Source organism: Penicillium griseofulvum (assembly GCF_001561935.1).
Source record: "Penicillium griseofulvum strain PG3 chromosome Unknown contig_86, whole genome shotgun sequence".
Classification (NCBI taxonomy): Eukaryota; Fungi; Ascomycota; class Eurotiomycetes; order Eurotiales; family Aspergillaceae; genus Penicillium; species Penicillium griseofulvum.
Window position 1 is genome coordinate 301316 of NW_024467473.1, and position 18626 is coordinate 319941.

At 48.0% G+C, this 18626-nt stretch overlaps 7 protein-coding genes across 7 annotated transcripts; 4 read left to right on the plus strand and 3 right to left on the minus strand.

Annotated features, from left to right (window-relative positions):
• Positions 1-1365: 1365 nt before the first annotated feature.
• PGRI_035730 (putative quinate pathway repressor protein QutR) lies at positions 1366-4102 on the minus strand (the record flags this gene model as incomplete). The annotated part of the gene is made up of 2 exons (XM_040791286.1): positions 1366-1620; positions 1688-4102. 2 exons carry the CDS (start codon positions 4100-4102, stop codon positions 1366-1368), a joined length of 2670 nt encoding a protein of 889 aa, XP_040645363.1.
• A 683-nt stretch (positions 4103-4785) lies between these two features.
• PGRI_035740 (putative C6 transcription factor QutA) lies at positions 4786-7615 on the plus strand (the record flags this gene model as incomplete). The annotated part of the gene is made up of 2 exons (XM_040791287.1): positions 4786-7364; positions 7420-7615. 2 exons carry the CDS (start codon positions 4786-4788, stop codon positions 7613-7615), a joined length of 2775 nt encoding a protein of 924 aa, XP_040645364.1.
• A 442-nt stretch (positions 7616-8057) lies between these two features.
• PGRI_035750 (type II 3-dehydroquinate dehydratase) lies at positions 8058-8519 on the minus strand (the record flags this gene model as incomplete). The annotated part of the gene is made up of 1 exon (XM_040791288.1): positions 8058-8519. One exon carries the CDS (start codon positions 8517-8519, stop codon positions 8058-8060), a length of 462 nt encoding a protein of 153 aa, XP_040645365.1.
• Positions 8520-9079: 560 nt separating this feature from the next.
• PGRI_035760 (uncharacterized protein) lies at positions 9080-10267 on the minus strand (the record flags this gene model as incomplete). Its single annotated transcript, XM_040791289.1, has 1 exon — positions 9080-10267. The coding sequence occupies one exon, from the start codon at positions 10265-10267 to the stop codon at positions 9080-9082; it is 1188 nt and encodes a 395-aa protein (XP_040645366.1).
• A 466-nt stretch (positions 10268-10733) lies between these two features.
• Positions 10734-12364, plus strand: PGRI_035770 (uncharacterized protein; the record flags this gene model as incomplete). The annotated part of the gene is made up of 3 exons (XM_040791290.1): positions 10734-10820; positions 10866-10922; positions 10970-12364. 3 exons carry the CDS (start codon positions 10734-10736, stop codon positions 12362-12364), a joined length of 1539 nt encoding a protein of 512 aa, XP_040645367.1.
• A 1618-nt stretch (positions 12365-13982) lies between these two features.
• Positions 13983-14852, plus strand: PGRI_035780 (uncharacterized protein; the record flags this gene model as incomplete). The annotated part of the gene is made up of 1 exon (XM_040791291.1): positions 13983-14852. The coding sequence occupies one exon, from the start codon at positions 13983-13985 to the stop codon at positions 14850-14852; it is 870 nt and encodes a 289-aa protein (XP_040645368.1).
• Positions 14853-16083: 1231 nt separating this feature from the next.
• PGRI_035790 (uncharacterized protein) lies at positions 16084-17134 on the plus strand (the record flags this gene model as incomplete). The annotated part of the gene is made up of 3 exons (XM_040791292.1): positions 16084-16271; positions 16334-16642; positions 16741-17134. The coding sequence occupies 3 exons, from the start codon at positions 16084-16086 to the stop codon at positions 17132-17134; spliced, it is 891 nt and encodes a 296-aa protein (XP_040645369.1).
• Positions 17135-18626: the final 1492 nt, after the last annotated feature.

The following is an 18626-nucleotide window of genomic DNA, read 5'->3' on the forward strand; positions in this document are numbered from 1 at the left end:
GCCCAGGTTGGCTTATTGCTAATGTATCTACAACCAATCAGAATATCTGCATGGATATAGCCAACCTTGATTGTCTGGCTTTGATGACTATATACCCAATTCCAACAATGACATGGATGAAATGATGCTCAGTAGGCTTGCCTCTATCATCTTTAAAGTGATATCCCAGTCTACCTGTCGACCAAGTTGAATGATAGCTTGCTAGGTTATATGAGAATAGGAACCACATGACTATTCCACCCTTTGTAGTTCCCTATCTAGCCATCTCTTGATTCCCTGTGCAGCATCCGTTTCTCGTAACTCAGGATATAGATCAGGAACCGTGTCAAGTTCAGACCTTGCAGCTGTAATATGCTTCTCGGTCCAAGGGCAATAGACCCTCACAACCCTTTCATGTATCCCTTGAAAATGAAAGGCTGATTGAAAATATAGTCTCTCTCCCGAGTCTTTCAGTAATGTCGACACCGTATGAGGCAAACCTCGTAGACGCTCTCGGCTTTTGATCGCAGCCTCAAGATAAGCTCGGTCCCCGCCAAAGGTTTCTCCCACTGGTACACCGTAGGCAAGAGGAGTAGTGCTTTTATTGCCGTACATTGTTGTTTCAAAGACTGGAAAGTTTTCACTGCTCTTAGTTCATTTTTCCAGTTATTGGAATCGTCAACAACTCGAGCAGCTCATTCTACAGAGTCCGCGAACACAATTTTGAACACTGTGTGGGAGCCGCCATACTGGGGAGTTTTGTCGGTAAATGAGCAAGGAACGCCTAAGCGGACGTGGCTGGCTCCCGAGAGAATACCTGGCAGATCTACCGTACTGGGGGTCTTGAATAGTCTGTACTTGATGTCGAGGTAGGGAGGACGATTCATAAGAATGGAATATGTGAGTGCCATAGCGCCAAGGCTGTCACTCACCTAGGCAATATCTGATACTTAGAAAATCGATCCTCCTTACTGTAGCAATGTGGGAGTGATGGTCCTATTTTTCTTTGTAGATTGGATGCGGGATGAAGGAAGCCAATTTGTTGTCTTTTCATATATCATAAATGCGTATGGTATCATTGTATTATTTCGGACTACATGTACTCTACATGACCTCGGTCATTTATGCGACACTTATGGTGTCACATGGTCAGAACAGAGGTAAAAGCTGGACAACGTTGGGTATTGTATGCCCCGGAACACGACATTAACTGAACCAGAAGCATGTCAACGAAGTTCATATGTCTGCGATCTTCTGATAAGGTATATCAGATACGACAGGACTGTCTGAATAGCTTCATTGTAATATGAATTCATCGTGGCACGGATTAAACAGTGTTACCACCTGTTACACTTGATCGTCATTTGTGAGAGCAGCTGGCGATATTCAAGTCGGCTGTCCGTCCATTTGCTGTAACCTGTCTTGTATCGCTTGGTGGTCATTATTTCCTTCATCGTCTTTGTACTCTTGAAGTACAATGCTCCGCATAACGCGCCGTGGAGCGCGGCGGCCGGTGAATAGTTCGAACTGAGCGAAACCTTGCTCTGGCAGAACATCTAGACCATCCAGGGCTACCCAGCCCCTGTGGGATAGAGCCCGTGTTTGTTTCATGAGAGGGGTATTGAGGGGCTTGTATGCCAGCTAAAGATGTTGGTTAGGAATAGAAGGTCATATTTTGAGGCTGGTATAAGATATAATGCAAACTTACATCAACAACAACGCCACCTGTCGGGCTCTCGAGCCATTGTGCTGGAATCTGGAAGTTGGGTGCTGGCTCGCCTCCAATGCTATGAGCCGGGATTCCAGAGACAACAATCGTCGGCTGTTTGAAGTCTGCAGGCCATGGGTCGGATAATGAAGCAATAATGCGAACTGTGGGACGCCCAGGCCCTCTAGCCTCTTTTGAGTGGAGATCCTGGCGGTTGTAGTGGTGGGCCAGTCTCTCTGCATTGGAAAGTGTACGATTGTAGATGAAGACATTTTGCACACCAAGATGGATCATGGAGTAAATTGCAGCGCGGGCCATTCCACCAGATCCGATGACAAGACCTGTTGATGATGAACGTACGGCGTTTGCCGGGGACAGACCCCGGCGAATACAATTGCAGATTCCAATCCAATCGGTATTGTCACCATGAAGGCCCTTGACAGGGCCGGCACGGCTCTTTTGGAGAAATATTGAAGATTCCTGAAGACGGGTATCATCCAGGTCATCGAGATTGCGGATTGGAATGAGCGTATTGACGGCACCAATGGCTCGGGCATGCGTGGACATTGAATGAAGCAGAGGAATACACTCTGTCTTGTACGGGAGACTGACACTTGATCCACCGAAGTATTGATTTTCCACAAGGTCATTTAACCCTCGTAGAGTAGGTGATTGATGAATGGAGTAATTGTGCGGCAAACCGCATATTTTGAAAGCAGTGTTGTGCATGGCGGGCGACATACTGTACGTTGTATTGGCGCCAAAGACAAAGAATTGCATCGGATCCAGGGCGAATGAGCTGTAAAGTGCCATCTGTGCTTCGCGGGCTGTGATGCACGATGGTAAATGAGCTGGATATTCCGGTATTAGTGACGGATGTGTGACTGGGGATAGGATAGGATTGAAGCAGCGAGACATGCGGCCTAGAGGCCCGGTGTTATAGGCGATGAGAGGAAGGTCGGCAACGGGCAGGCTTTGGATGCGATGGCGGAATCTTTGCACCGCGAGATTGTCTTCGGGTGTCTGGGCTGGTTGGCACATTCGGACTATATCGCATCCTAGGCTTTTGGCCCGTTCATAAACCTTGATATATTCATCGCCATCCCAGCCCCCCGGCAGAGGATGGAAGGCTTCAAAGTGGCCAATGATCCTGGTTCGCCCACTTGCAGAAATAATCTGGGAAATAATAGCGTCATCACGGGTGAGGTCTACTGTGAGGAAACCGGTGGAGAGACGCAAGCCATGGCGGACGAGGCTAAAGTAAGTTTCATCTGTGCATCTCACTGGAACTTGACTAGGAGACAAAGATCCCGTGGAGGTAGTATAGCTTTCCACATGGTAGATCAAAGGCACAATTATGTTGCGTCGAATGACTGCTACCGCTTGACTGATACTGTCCGCAAGACTTGAGCTGAGACCTGGCTGGCCAGAAGAGTCTGTTACGTCGACTGCTAGTTCGAAGGCATCGGCAGTGAATTCCAGCTGCTCAATATCCATACCCTTCTCACAGACCCTTGAAAATGGTACTGATACTGCCGATGTATACATCCGAGATTCAACAGGCAACAGCGACAGGGGAAAGGATGCATGTTGGCTGTTAAGTTCGGCAATATCACCCGTTATGAACGCAACGAAGCGGAGAAAATCCCGCTGAACTCGTTTCAGCGTTAAAAAAGGAACCGGGGTATGTGACCTAGGTTCTATCCGGTCCGTCAGCGACGAATTGTCGCTGCCCTTGCCCAGACCATCATTTCTGAGCTCTGACAGGTTGAAAAACTCGAAATTGGAGCACCCTCGATATATCGGACCTGACAATTCTAGGAAATGTCGTACCTTTTGCGTATCCCACGCTTTAAGATACGACTGTATGCTCTCTGGATCTCGAATAACGTGGATAACCGGATGTGTCTGCGCAAATTCCCTCAGAAGTTTTTGGCCGTTGCTTTCCATTGATCCAGCTCCACACGCAATCACGCATCCCTCTTGGTTTTCTGCCAACATCGACTCAAAGACCCGGGCCTCTTGTTGCCGATACACGGATCCATCATTTTCCTTCCTGAACACAGCACGGGAACATCCAACACTCTGGTGAAAGTAGCGGTCTGCATCGATCAATCGTCGTCCGGATGTCGCCGCGAGGATGACCGCCAGACTTGACTTTCCCGTGCCACGGATCCCGATCAATACGATAGATGCTGTCCGGCCGAATGTGCGTGGAGTTTGAAGATAGCCATGTTCAATTAGTGTCGGGGATCCGCGCTTCGGGTGTGATTCTAGCAGCTGTGGGTGCGAATCTCCGGATGCTTCTCTGTGTTCGCTCGATCGACGAGAAGGATGTCTGGTTGAAAGGTGGATAGTGGAAGAAGGCTCGACGTCATGCAGCTTTCGTTTCGGTGGGCGTACTAACATGGACATGGCGCATGAAGTGTGGGACGAGATCAGGAGGGGAGTCGAGAGCCCATTACCACACACGCAATGGTGACAGGGAGGACATGCGGTGTTTATTGAGATAAACGTTTATACGGTAGTAGATGCGGAGAGAACTGATATGGTAAGCAGGATTTCCTAAGTTTTGCGGGGAGCACAAAGAATATTCGTCAAAAGGCGCGTCCGGGGCCAAACGTTGGCATTACATAAGGCGGACGAGCACTCACCCGGGGACTTTCGGTTTTCCTCTTTCCCCGCGGGGACATGCGCTTAGGTACGAACGTGCAGAACGGCCCGGGGAAATTATCGAAATCGCTGTGGCTTAGTCCCGATTGCACCGCTAACTTATTCAAGAGCTTCATACCCATGACCTAAGGCTCATCCTGTACGCGATTACCTTTGCAGGACTGTGAATGGCTCACCGCTAACACGTTCCCCGGAAACATCTAGTTGGCAAGCACTTTACCGTGTGCTGCACCTACCCTCAATATCACGCTTCGGTCCCAAAATTCTTCGCACTCGCCCTAATCTACCTCTAGTGGGGCTCATTTCCATGGCGTAGTCGCCGGCTCGTCCGTGCAGTCAGTCGCCCGTTGACGAAATATTCATTGCACATCGCTTTGCGGGAACATGCGCCCGAACCCTCTAAGTGGCTCTTGAAATCAATCACCATGAGCGCCGAACAGCGGCAAGCCACCGGCGCTAGCACGAATACCAAACGACGATTGACTGAGCTAGAAGATGATGGGAAGGCTACAGGGGAACCTAAGCGTCAACGAGTTTCGCGGGCTTGCGATAGTTGCCGGTTGAAGAAGGACAAATGCGACGGATTACAGCCAGTGTGTTCGACTTGTGCATCGCTCTGTCGACCCTGTACCTATAAGGTCAACCCGAAGAAGCGAGGCCTGCCCACAGGCTACATTCGATCGCTGGAGTTGCTTTGGGGGCTGGTATTTCAGAGGATCCAAGGCAGCGAAGATGTCATGCGAGCTTTGATGCGATCAATCAATCTTCCGCATCACTTGGCCACGATGGGCAAAGAAACAGAGGGGTCTGATGCGTTGCTGGCTTCCTTCAAAAACAGCACAGTACTCAAAGACATTGAACGGATTCTAGTAATACTAGAGCAACCGGAGGAGGAAAGGGAACGAAACCTCCTTGCGTATGGCGAGGGTGATACACCTCTAGACGTGGAAAGGATTCTTTCTTCTGCTGAAGCACAGGAGTGGCAAATCCCCGATGGCATAGAAGCTCGCGAGACGCCGTTACCAAGAGTATCCCCGACTCAAACAACAGTGGGCATCTCTCCTAGGAGAGGTACCCGACCACACCCTACTACAGACTGCGGCATTCAGACAACCACATCAGATGACCTTCCCTCGTCTGTCAATTTTCCTTCGAATCCCGACAATCCTCAATCGCTCTCCATGAAACCGCCTCTACAACTACCCGGTAATGCGTGGCCCCTTTTCGATGTGTATTTTTCCTACACGCAGTGCTGGTTCCCCATACTCGAAAAGCATGACGTACTTCGCACCGCATTTCAATATAACGAAGGCGATGTAGATGTATCTGCCCTTTCCTCCGGGTCCGGGGAGCACGCGGCCTTGTGGGCTGTCCTCACTCTCGCCTCGCTACAGTATGCATCTATTTCAGCCTCCAGCCAAGTCGAAGAGCAGACTAGGGATCAGATAACCTCATCAGAAATGTATGTTACTGCCCGGGAATTGATTCCGCCTGAGAGTGGCCCGCACCAAATCGGACACGTGCAGGCACTACTGATCCTGGCTCTGGTCAAATTCGGACAACAAGAATGGGCTGATTCTTGGATGCTAGTTGGTCAGGCAGTTCGGGTTGCGCATATACTAGGTCTCAATCAACCCTCATACTCAGCATCGTCGAGAACCCCCGATCAAGAAAAACAGCTTGGTCGAGCAAAACATGTGTTTTTGGGTTGCTTTGTTCTGGAGACCCTAATTGCGGAATCAATTTCACAATTCCCATCGCTTCGAAAGGCAGACCTAGCCAGTATAGGCTCTATCAATGAGGATGGTCTGGAGGAATGGCATCCTTGGGAAGATCAAACTGGGCTACGGCCCGCCCAATCCTCACGGGCGTCTATGCAGCGAGGTCCCCTTCACGCGTTGAGCACTTTCAACCGCCTTGTCAGCCTTGTATCCATTTTGAATGACCTATGCTGTTGCAAGCACGACCCAACGATATCTCGATCACACCTGGAGCAACTGGAGTTGCAATTAGAGCGCTGGGTAACAGAATTACCAAAGAGCTATCGTGTCGATCTACAAAGTCGTCCTTCGAGACTAGCTTCCCCACATATTTTTGGGTTAGAGATGACATATGCAAGTATTGTCGTCGTTCTCAGCTCTCAAATTGCCATTCGTGAATATGACCAAAACGTACCTGAACCGCCTCACAAAATCCGTGCTACAGAAAGCTCGAAACGGCTTCTGCATTTGCTTCAAGCCTACATGGAGACATATAGCTTTTCAGCCACCGTACCAACCTTCGGTTTGATGCTTCGATTTGGCCTTCCTCAATCCATTTCCAAGGACCTCCCATCAAATTTTGATATGGGATTACGAAACACCATCCACAATCTTTCCTCCCAGCTTTCTACGCTGTGGACTATGCCAGACCGACAAACGCTGAGTCGAAATGTGCCACAAAGATCTCAAGTCTTGGGTATCTCTTCTGCGGCGTCGCGGCACATGAATACCTCTACCAACCGAGACATGACGATCCCGTCATCTCTCTCAATAGGCACACCTCCACATCTTCATATCACACATGCGACACACCCGCCCCAAAATAACACACATGCTGAGGCTGCCCTTGAAACCTCACTCCTCTCCACGCCATGGCTCAGAGCCACACAACACATCGAAGATGTATCTCTTCTCCGCACACCCTCATCCATAAACTCTATCGGGGGCGCCTCTGAATTTCCTCCACGACAGGGCCACTTGGATGGTTCTCTTAATAATGTGCTTACTCATCCTACATCAGCACCTAGCAAATCCCATAATAGTAGTACTGGGATGCTCACCGAGCTTTCGCCATCATACCATCAAGCCACACAATACCATACAACAGCATATCACGATCAATCGCTCAGTATGGGCGGCACGTTTGTCGACATGGATGGATATGCACGCTCGCGGAGCCAGCGGATTGCTCCTGACCTCGATGCGTTATTTGATGAGCTAGCGTCCTTAGATGGCGCGGAAAAGTTAGCATTCATCTCCAATTTCCTTTGCATAGTGACTGACTTCGATCCCCTATAGAGCCGACCACCAACCAGAGTTCATGCAGAACCTAGGTTTTGTCTCCGATGTGGGTATTCCTGAGCTCTACTCATTCTCCGGTCAGATCGAGCCTTTCTTGCTGGCACAGACTCAGCAGCTACCCAATAATGACACTCCGTCTGATATGCGGCGAGAGTCACAGCCTGTTAGCATGTCGGGAAACCCCAAGCGATGATGTTCTGTAACATCACTCCATTCCGACGATCTGCATACCGTGGGAACACTATGCTGCCGCTGGTCGGCCCTTGTTGCCCTCTCGATCCACTATTCATCTGGGTCTCTTGGGACAAGAGCTATGCATCTAGCTCATGCCTCAAATATTCAATCGGAGTTCCGATTTCTCATGCGTATGTGCTAATGCATGGCATTTTGCAATACACAGGCCTACTCCAGGCCAGAAAACTAGTCATCCAAGATACCTTCTATGAAAAATGTAAATTACTACATGTAGTATAGAAATTCGGGGATTTTCTTTTGCAAAATATCTATTCTCTTAAGAAAAATACATAGTCTCCCAGATGGCCGAGGAAGGATTGTAAATGGCTATAATTCCCACTCTTCAAACCGGCTCAAGTTGGTATAAAATATCCCATCATAAAAGAACTCCACTACCTCAATCACAGCGCAGCCTTAGCCTTCTTCTCCTCAAAATTAATACAAACATGCTCAATAGCAACCTTATACCCATAAACTCCAAGACCAACAATAATACCCGCAGCCTTATCACTGAAGTACGAGTGATGTCTCCAGGGCTCGCGCGCATGGACATTGCTCACATGGAGCTCAATAAATGGGGTATCGATACTGAGCAAGGCATCCCGGATTGCGACGGAGGTATGCGTGTACGCGCCCGGGTTGATAATGATACCGTCGACTTTGCCACGCGCCGCCTGGATGCGGTCCACAATTGCGCCTTCGTGGTTCGACTGGAAAGATTCGAGAACGGCACCATGGCTAGCGGCGACCTCGCGACTGTTTGATTCTACGTCGGAGAGTGTTGTGTGTCCGTAGACGTGTGGCTCGCGTGTACCCAGGAGGTTCAGGTTTGGGCCATTGATTAGGAGGATGGATTTGCCCATTTTCGGTTGAGATTGGCTGAATTGGGGGATTCGATGGTATTTTTGGAGGATTGGATATGAGACTGGATAATATATGGGAGATGAGATCAATTATAAGTGTGTAAGTATGTTGTATTAGGTGGTCGGATATTTTCTTTTCATACTCTTTGGTCTTGTTCTCTCCGCATTTTGCCCGGCAAAGCGCTTTGCCGTGGATTTTGTGGGGACATCGATCATAGTGCTGTTGTTTTATCGGATGGGATTGTAACCACCTTGGCATAAGATGATCTCATTGAGATTAATTGTGCCCATTGATTATTCATGTGGGAACAATATCGCTGGTCAAATTTATACACCTGGTTTACCTTGCTAAATACTGCCCATAGCGGATTTGGAGGATGAAGATTTCGAATTGATGTTCAACCACCCAGGCAAATAGATTTGATATTTCTTTTGTAGTACTAAGTTAGACCCTTGATTCTGGGACATTGACTGACTTCTCATAGAACTATAACAGCAGGTTAGACCGGTACATATACAGCCAAGCCAATCAGCCAAGTCATAGTCATAGATAATAGTAGCTAGATAGATACTTCGCAAACACTCAACGGAATTGCAGGACATGTAATAGTTTGCTGGATCCGCTCCACAAGCTTGCCAGTACATTTATGAAACACATCTTCCCCTGTAACAATTTCAATCTTCAACTGATGATAAACAATAATTCCCTTCGTCATTTTTTCCGGCGAGGGGAAACAAACGTCCCTAGGAAAACTGCACTGTGGAATATCGCCAACCCTATCCGCGCCGATATCATATGCAGCAAGGTCAATGTCATCGACGACCGCGACCTGTTTTGGGATTGTGAAACCAAACGGAACGCAAATATTCGAATTCTCTCCTCCCTTTCCCTCGACGTTCTGTCCGTGTGGTTGCTTAATGTATGGGTTGTGACCATATCCCCAGTACTCTTTTGTACTTCCATCGCATAACTTGCGGACCGACTGTCGTTCGCAGATAGAATATTTCTCGTCTGAGCTATTGGACTTGCTCATGAGCTTGACTATCTCTTCGGCTTGCCACCTCAGTTCTCGTACCACAATATGGCGACGCTCTGTTGCACGATCCGCCTGGGCTGTCTCCCAACGAGTATGTATTGTAGCCGTGAATGAGATCCGCGGTCCAGATCTCGGTGTCGAGTTTTGCGAGAGGATCATCCCTTGTATGGAGTTTGAGGTTGGGAAGTATACGCGATACTGAGTCTTTGTCGGGTCAGACTGAATTACTTGGCGGTTAAGCTTTAGGGGTCGGCGGTTGGTGATAAGCACATGTTTTGATGTCGCTGCCGTGGCTTCTATCGCGTAGGTGATGCTTCCAATAGGTGTTTCTGTCGTTCCGGGTATGTTTGTTGGAATCTCCAAGTTGAAGTAAGACTTTGAGACAATCCTCCCTGCGGAACTCACTAGTCCTTTGGACAGTATCGGGAGAGAAACGTGTTGAATAGTTCGTTCATTCCTTGAACTCGGCTGGTGTGATTTCTTCGTTGATTTGTAGAACCGACATAAATCCCGCCAAGTGGTTTTGCTATCCGCTGTAGATGTCACAAATTGAATAAACCGAACGTGGATATGGGTCAAATTGGCCAAAGGTGGGAATGAAGTCGCTGAGAGAACGACGTGCCCTGCCAAAGCAGAAACGTCACGCTTCTCATAGCACTGGCTATTGACATGGATCGTGGGAGCAACGAGGTCAAGATCAAGCGAAGACATGATCTAGGTAAGATGATGTAAATGCTTCTGTATTTAAAGGATATGACAGGAAAGAGTGTACTTCTCTTGATACCAGCGATCTTTGCCAGAAGGGGCAGCCAAGAGGGAAGCATTGAGTTTATTATGGGGAGATCTAACCTCTTTTGGAAAGCTTGTCTACATTTGTTATATTAATCAACTTCATAGTATGGAGTAAAAGAATTGAGATAAATTACCTGACATGAATTAATAGCCTAAAAGACAAATAAATAATTAAATACATCACTACAAAGCACTATCACTTGTGATGTTATATATTGTATACTCGAGGCATTTGGTACAAGTGGAGAGAAATCCGCTTGACTAAACGGCCTAAATGGGTTTAGCGCCTCTCATCTCAGTCAAAGGCATCAAATTTCCATTTCTGTGTGTATCACATGATTTTATGAAAAAGCCAGCGCTACCCCATATCCAACGCCCTAGTTCTATGCCAACATTCTCCGTGGTCCCTAGTAGAGAGTCGAATGGGATATACAAATGTCCGCAGGTTCTACGGAACAGTTGGCTGTTAAAGGTATGGATCTCACCTCGTGTTAAAGCGGGGTCCTAACATTACCAGATTGTCCAACTTGTCAAAGAAGGCGTATCAAGTGTGATCGGGGCCTTCCCAGCTGCGGTAAATGCGGAAAGCGCAATTTAGAATGCCCTGGCTACGGCCTACAGCTCAAATGGGTCCATGGCGTCGCCAGCCGCGGCAGTCTGCGGGGCAGAGCATTTCCCTCCCCCGATGCTCCTATCAGAGCATCAAACTCGCCTCATCATTCGTCGGATAGCTTAACAGAGACCCGCACTACCGACAGCGGCATAACTGTTCTGGATCGGTACAGCCATTCCACGGCAGGTTTCTCACCATCGAGACCATCACCTGTCTCGGATCTTTGCTTATCGCAAACTCGCCCACTGCATGTTTCGCGATTGCTTTCCTGGTTTAACGATCGAGTCGCCCATCGACTTGCGTGGGTTCCGCAGCAAAATGCGTGGCGTCAGATGATTTTACCAATGGCCGAGAGCTCCGAAACAGTCCTTTCTTCCATTCTCGCCATTGCTGCCCATGACCTGGCATCGGAGTACCCTCCAAATGACCTAGGACATGGAACATTCCAGCAGATGTCGAAAAATTATCAGAATAAATCCCTCTCCCTTTTGGCTCAGGAGTTGAATAGTCTTTCTACCTCGTCTACAGCATTGCAGGCGAGCACAACATCTGCATACACCCTTGCATCTGTGATTATTCTCTGCAATAATGAGTTTATGAAACCACAAGGCGCTGGGTGGAGGGTTCACCTTTCTGCTGCAAGGGAGATCATCCTAGCCGCAGGGAACCGACCGAGCCGACACCACCAGCTGGCCTCCATTGAAGAGTTTCTCATGTTGGAGTTCTATGAGGCTTCGGTATGGGCTGATTTGACGACATTTGATAATTACAATATGGCGATCAAGGCTCCTCCTGCTAGCAGCAAGAACGCGGTCTTCACCGACTTCATTCAGGTCATTGACCAAATCACCCGCCTCGAGCGTTTACGCTTTTGTTCGGGGGCGGTCGAGCAGGCTTCATCATACGGGCCGATGCAAGACATACAGTCGCAGATTGAGTCAGCTAGAAACAGCATGATGCGTCTTAGTGAATCAATTCACTTCTCCTCTGAAGCTGATCAACATGGTTTTGAACTGGTAGTGTGGATGTACTACCACGCAACTATCATCTACAGCCATCAAGCTTTATCAGAGGATGCTACTTATGGTGATCATGTGCGCACGTCCCGGGATGAAATCCTCCGCTATGTACAATTTCTCTCCGAGACTCGAGACGGCATGTTCGCCCAGGACCTTGTCTGGCCACTTTTCATGGCAGGAACTGAACTCCGAGGATATCCTACTGGTCAAAGGATTATTCAGGAATGTTTTGGAAATGTCATGCGTATCAGCCGAACTCTAGACAGAGCGCGTGTTCTCTCGTTCGTTGAGACCTGGTGGAATGAGCCTGGTACCCATACCTCTTGGATTGACATGGCTCGAAAGCAGTCTCAATCTTCGCAACATGATATCCTCATTGTATAATAGGTGGAAGCTAGACTACCGTGAAGATCATCGCCTCTACAAACAATCTGTAAGGCACAAAATGTCAGGGTCCCGAATGACTTCGAAATGCTTGCAATTTATGAGACCGGCCTTTATGCCAGCTTCGAAGAATCCTTAGGTCCATGCAAACAATTCCCTATCCATAGCAATGGGCTAATACGTTATAGTCTTGAGGTAGAACAATGTAGGCAAACGTGCTTACTAGTATTTGATATAACATAAGTCAGCATTGTATTAACCCGTGGATCCGTGGACGGAATACCCGAAATTCTTTTCCATACTTTCTTGGTGTGTAGATTCTTCTACCTGTCGACAGGCTTAAGAGTGAAAAGCGTTATCATGAATTATTTGCCGATCTATGAGCATATTAAAGCCACTTCGACCGCGTGTGTCCCCTAATTCCTAGCGTTTGTATAAAGCGGTCCGCAGTGCTATATATATAGTAATCATGATCCACGCCAAGTGTTTCTCGAACCACTGGCTGTCTATTTATATTGGAGGAGGTCCGCAGAAAATTGCAAGACTTAGTCTCTCCTTTATAGCACACATGTTGTCTATCTGTGCAGGGCTGCAAACTCTGTGCACACAAGCACGCACTTTGCTTTTACCCAGAAGACGCTGCAAACGAGTTCCTACAAGCACGATGACTTCATCGGCCATCGCTGGGACGGAGATAAATGAGGCATTTAGTCTTATGCCCTCGCTGTCAAGCCTTTCTGTTGTCCCAAGATCGGCGATCTCTAACCCATCGTGTGCTTCTGGGGCTCGGACCAAAATTGTTAATGTGCCACTGTCCATATGAGATGGACTGGAATAATCTCTATCGCTGCCGAGTCTATCATTAAATTACCAGTGATCCCGATAGCTTTCGCTATCTTGATAGTCTTTGCGGAGTGAAGCATATAGTAGTAACAGTAAGCGATCCCCTCTGGGGGAGGCCATTCCAGGGGGAGGGAGCGCGGGGAGCCTTAGGCGACCTAGTAAATGCTAGCTTTAGCGCTCGGTCATGGCCGTCACGTGACCCTGTGTAATTTAGAGTTGAATAGTATAGCACGTGATTTAGTTAGGTGCCTAAGGCTGTCTGCTCAAAAAGGACCATCATATCACGTGACTACATCTGAATTAGGACTAGTGTACATTATTCGGCCGGGTGGGATATTCTGCCGGTTCTCAGCGATCTCTTTTTCACCGCGTAGCTTCTGTGATTTTGAGACCCATAAGAGAGAATCCAGTCACGTGACATGCGAGGCCTTATGATTTATATTGCTTCGCTTCGCTCCGCAATAATACCTGAAACGATAGGTTTTGACAACTTCTGACAAGACAATGTGACAAGACGATGTGTGACAAGACAATACAAGCCGCCCTAGGCTATAAACAGGAATCTTGGTTTTTGTTACGGTCTAGTGGTAAAATGCTTGGACAACTTCCTGCGAGCTGCCTGAGGCAGCCAGAGTAATGCAAACCCTGCAAACCCTTCGGGACGACAATGCTTCTCCGCCTTGATCACGTGTCACATTTGTACTTGACTTCGCGACTTCCATACTTGCACTTTTCATCTTCAACAAAGCACCCCCCTCCTTTTCTTTTACACATCATGTCTTCGCCACTTGTTTCCACGTCACAAGACTCTTACGACAGTGACGACTACACCCTTGACCAAGAACTCTCCCTCGACGAAGTCAAATCTGCCGAGGAAGCATTGGCGATAATCCAAGGCAGTGGATTCTTTAACCAGTCTCTCTCCTCGTCGTTTATTGTGCTTACCTCTGTGGATCATGATATTGCAATCGAGCTTCTAAAACTTATCGACGCAAAGTATCCCCGTATTCGGAAAGGATTATTCTACGAGAGAAAAGTTCTTACACTGAAAATGCCAAATTATACCCACGAAGCCCCGCTTGCATGGTTTGTCCACCAGCTAACCCGTTGGCATATTAACCATCAACTTACTCCAGCTGAACATCTTGACGTTATGGTAACAGCAAGCCCGAGCGTTACTGCTACCAACCCGCCATACAACGGTGATCGAAAAGAACCGGATACCTTCATCTCGGTCTTCGGAACTCCTAACTTACAACAACCAAGGATTGTGATTGAGGTTGGCTTCTCCCAGACATATCGGAGCCTCGTTGAAGATACGACACTTTGGTTAGAAGGAGTGGGCCCGAATGTGCGCAAGGTTCTTCTCATAAAGTTTTTACAGCGCAAACAAGGTGTTGCTGGCACAATAGAACTCTGGGGGCGCAATTCCACTGGCAATGCATACATGATCAGGAGTAACCGAATTTTCCCGGTTCATGGGGCGTTTGAACAGCCTATTTATCTCACTAAAGACGACCTTCTTGACGGCGCAATGGCCTCAAGCTCCCAGGGCAGTGATCGGCTCGAATTTGACATTGGTTCCCTCCGCCAGATCATAACGACGATGGGTCTCGATCTCGTTGGACTGACTCCTTTGCTATGAGATCGAGCCACCCCAGCTAACTTTGAGAACCGGGCGATGTCGATATCATGTTGTGCAGTAGGCTGCACTGGTGATCGCGGGATAAGTTTACTTAATGTACCAGTCGAGTTGCAATGGTAGCCAATAGCTTATATTACTTAGCTTTATAATTATCTTATATTGCTAGGTAGCGTTCATTGTCTTAGCTTTACGTATAACTGTGGTAATATTGAAAAGCCATTCATCGTTCCTTGATTCCGTACTTTGAAAAATGTACTTGCTGAGGAACTCGTAGAATTTATAAAAGCTAGTGATGGATTGTCCCGTAACTCTTGTGAGAGTTACGGGTTTTGGGGTAGGGTAGAACCCGGTAACTCACACAAGAGTCGTGCGATTTCCTGATCAACTCGCCGAAGCTGAGCCATAAGATCTTCACGGGTCTCACGTAACCCCTGAAGCCTTCGCTCTATATCGCTCTGTCTTAAAGGAACATATTCTGTGGGTGCTCGATCACGGAAACTGCATCGATGTCCCTGTCCAGCCCAATGACAATTCGCACAGTCAACAAGTCTGCCTGGGACAATAATACATGAGGCAAATAACCCCTGACCCCGCTGGCAGTGATTGCAAGCTTGATCAGGTAGGACCTGGGTACCAGTTGCTTGTGCCAAGAGTGCTTCGACGTTCTCGCTCCTCCATCCAACTAATCGGTAGAATGCTGGGCCATCGTAGGAGGACCGGGACGCACGCAAAACAGGCTCGCGGTACAGTCCATTCTCGCGTAGTGCGTACAGTCTAGTTGACATGTTGTGACTATTACGGCGTCCTCTTCTCCAGGGATTTGCGAGTGCGGCCTCAGCCCAGTAACCCGGCTCCTCTTCATCGGCAGGCCCCGCCTCATCTCTCCTGGTAAGGGGTCGAGGTGCATCCGTAGGGTCATAGTAAGGTCGAGATGCATCGCAATGGTTGAGATTCATGACTGACTAGCCGTGAGCTTCTTCCTTAGTGCTTTATAGTCGTTACGTACCGTCGGTGGATAAGGGGGGATGTGGATTGTAGGTCTCTGAGATGTAAGAGGGGAGTAATTAGAAGTTTGGTTTAATCAGGCAGATCACTGAGGCCCTCAAGTCAACACTCGTCAACCTCCCATCTTCAACCTTCCATCTTTCAACTCATATCTCTTATCCCCTCTCTCCCTTTCCATCCACCGTCTACCTTTTACATCTCCAGCCTCCCTTCAAATATCACCAAGATGGATACTACCTGGGATTCGACCGGGCAACAGCCTCAAAATCCAACCCCTGCTCCAACCCAATGCACCCCACTGAGCACCTCACAGAGCAACCCCTCGGACCCCCCTCAGGACCCCCCGCAACTCTCTGAATGGCAAATCACCCGCAAAGCAACATCTCGCGGGCTAGGCGCTGTCCTACCGACCTAGTAAGTCTCCTATATTGGATCAAAGTGAGGCATGAAACTGATATGAACGATCGTTGGCCTAGCGAGCCCGATTATGCGAAGATCGGGGAGCCATTCGTCGTCCCGGAGGCGCATGCGGGGGATTCAGACCGACCTCCGGGGGAGTGGGCACGGTTTATCTGGCGGGCCGCTTTCAAAGTTGCTCGTAGGGGGGAATCACTGAAAGGCCAGCTCCCTATGCTTTTGAAACAGGAACCGGTCCGGGAGCTTATGGCTCGCGAGCGTTACTTCGCGGGTGGCAGACGCGAGGATGAGATACTTGGCAACCACCTGGCTAATGTCGAATCTGCAGCGGTATTTTGCCAGGGAGAGGTGAAGACCAACGAACATCGGTGCGATAGCTGTCTGAAGGGATTTGGCCCCTGGGTATGTTACTCCTTTTAGGTACTCCAATAGTCAGGAGGAATGAAGGTGACTGATGAGTTAATAGGCAAAGTGCGTGTAACTACGGGAGGGCGAAGGGTATCTTTTTGCCTGCGCCAACTGCATCTGGAATGGACAATTTGAGCGATGCCAGCTTCTGGAAGCGTGCGCAGGCCCCTTTGACCCCAGGGGATCAAATTCGGGGCCACCAACGCAACAAGCGCTCAATCAGCAAGAAAATGGCCTATGAAGCATGGGCAGACATGAAACGCAATTTGGATATGCTGGAAGAGCTCACAGTCGAAATTGCGGAGGCTCATGCAACTGAGCAATGGACAGTGGTAGGTACGCTGGTTAAGCAGCAACAGCGCTGGTTAGATAACCTTAAGCGCCCACTTGGCATTCTGGACCAATTCCACCCCGCTGAGCCTAACCCGCCGCAGCAACCTGAGGGAACCTAGTTAGGGATGGTCCATGGCGGTGTCTGCAACGTTCTCGTTCACACATGACTTTTTATTGAGATACTGGATCTCACAAATTCATTTGTAATTAATGCCATCGAATGCCCTACGTGCCATGAGACATTTGGTTGAGCTGCAGTCTATGTAAGTAACTGCCAGTAGCTACTCTGATTATTTAATATTAGACTGCGCCAAAACCCGCAAACCCGCAAACCCGAAAAAAACCCAACCCGCAAATGGGTGGGTTTCGGGTCGACTTTCATAACCCGCAATGGGTTTCGGGTTAGCTTGGGTAACCCACGCGGGTTTGCGGGTTACCCATGCGGGTTACTAAACAGTGCAAACATAGGAAGAGTCGTATCTACATAAATTATGCATTTCTTACCTGTATCTTGTTGTATTTCCTTTTCACCTCAAGGGGGTAAAAGCTCCTACAGCCCGCTCTAATTCTAATACACTACTACTAATTCTAACAGCTATTAGAAATCACTTATGCGTGAAAAGCCACTTTAGCCTATACTATTTCTGACCGCGGTCAGAAATCAAGCCTAAAACCTTCTTCGACTGCTACTATTATACTATATTTCCTAGACTTCGGCACAACCCATTCTACCGGACCCAAAATGGGTTTTAGGTCCATTGGTTTAACCTAATAATGGGTTTTAGGTTATTCACTACCTATAACCTAAAACCTATTAGGTAACCTATTAGGGCCCTAATATAGAGTAAACTAGCTAAATAGCCTTCTAGTGTGTAGCTATATACTTAATACATTTCTTACTTATAATATTAAGTATTTTGTTTATAGTTAGGTCTTCTAAAATAGATTAGGGTAGATTAGAGAAATATATTAGGATATATTTCTCTAATATTTAGACCTGGCAGTGACCCTCCGGGTGGTCCATGATCTTGGACCCTCCACCCGCCCCTCCGAGGGTCAGGTTCGCTCATGAGCGACCCTGACCCTGACCCTGGTTCCATGAGGGTCGCATGCGGGTGATCCTCTATGACCCGCAGCGACCCTCGGATGCATAAATATGTAGCTCTAAGCCTAATTGGGATGTATAAATCTGCTTATATAATGGTGTTTGCATAATTATTTACATAAAACTTATTTTTTATCATAAAATTTGCTTGTTTGTCCTGTTTGACGACCCTCAGGGTCACCCGCGGGTGACCCTCCGAGGGTCCAACCTCTAGGTGGACTACCCTCCGGGTCGGAAGGTTAGACCCTCGAACCGCCCCGCCACTGGGGCGGTTCGAGGGTCGTGAGGGTCACCCGCGGGTCACTGCCAGGTCTACTAATATTACTTAAAATTATTATCTACTCTAGTCTTATATTTCTTCCCTAAGGCCTATATCTAAGTTATAGTCTCTAGTAACTATAGCTTTATTACCTCTAGATCTATATCTATTAGATAAAGAGATTTCCTTTATAGTCTACTATCTATATCACAAAGCTAAGAGGCGACTTACATGATGCAAATCTTTC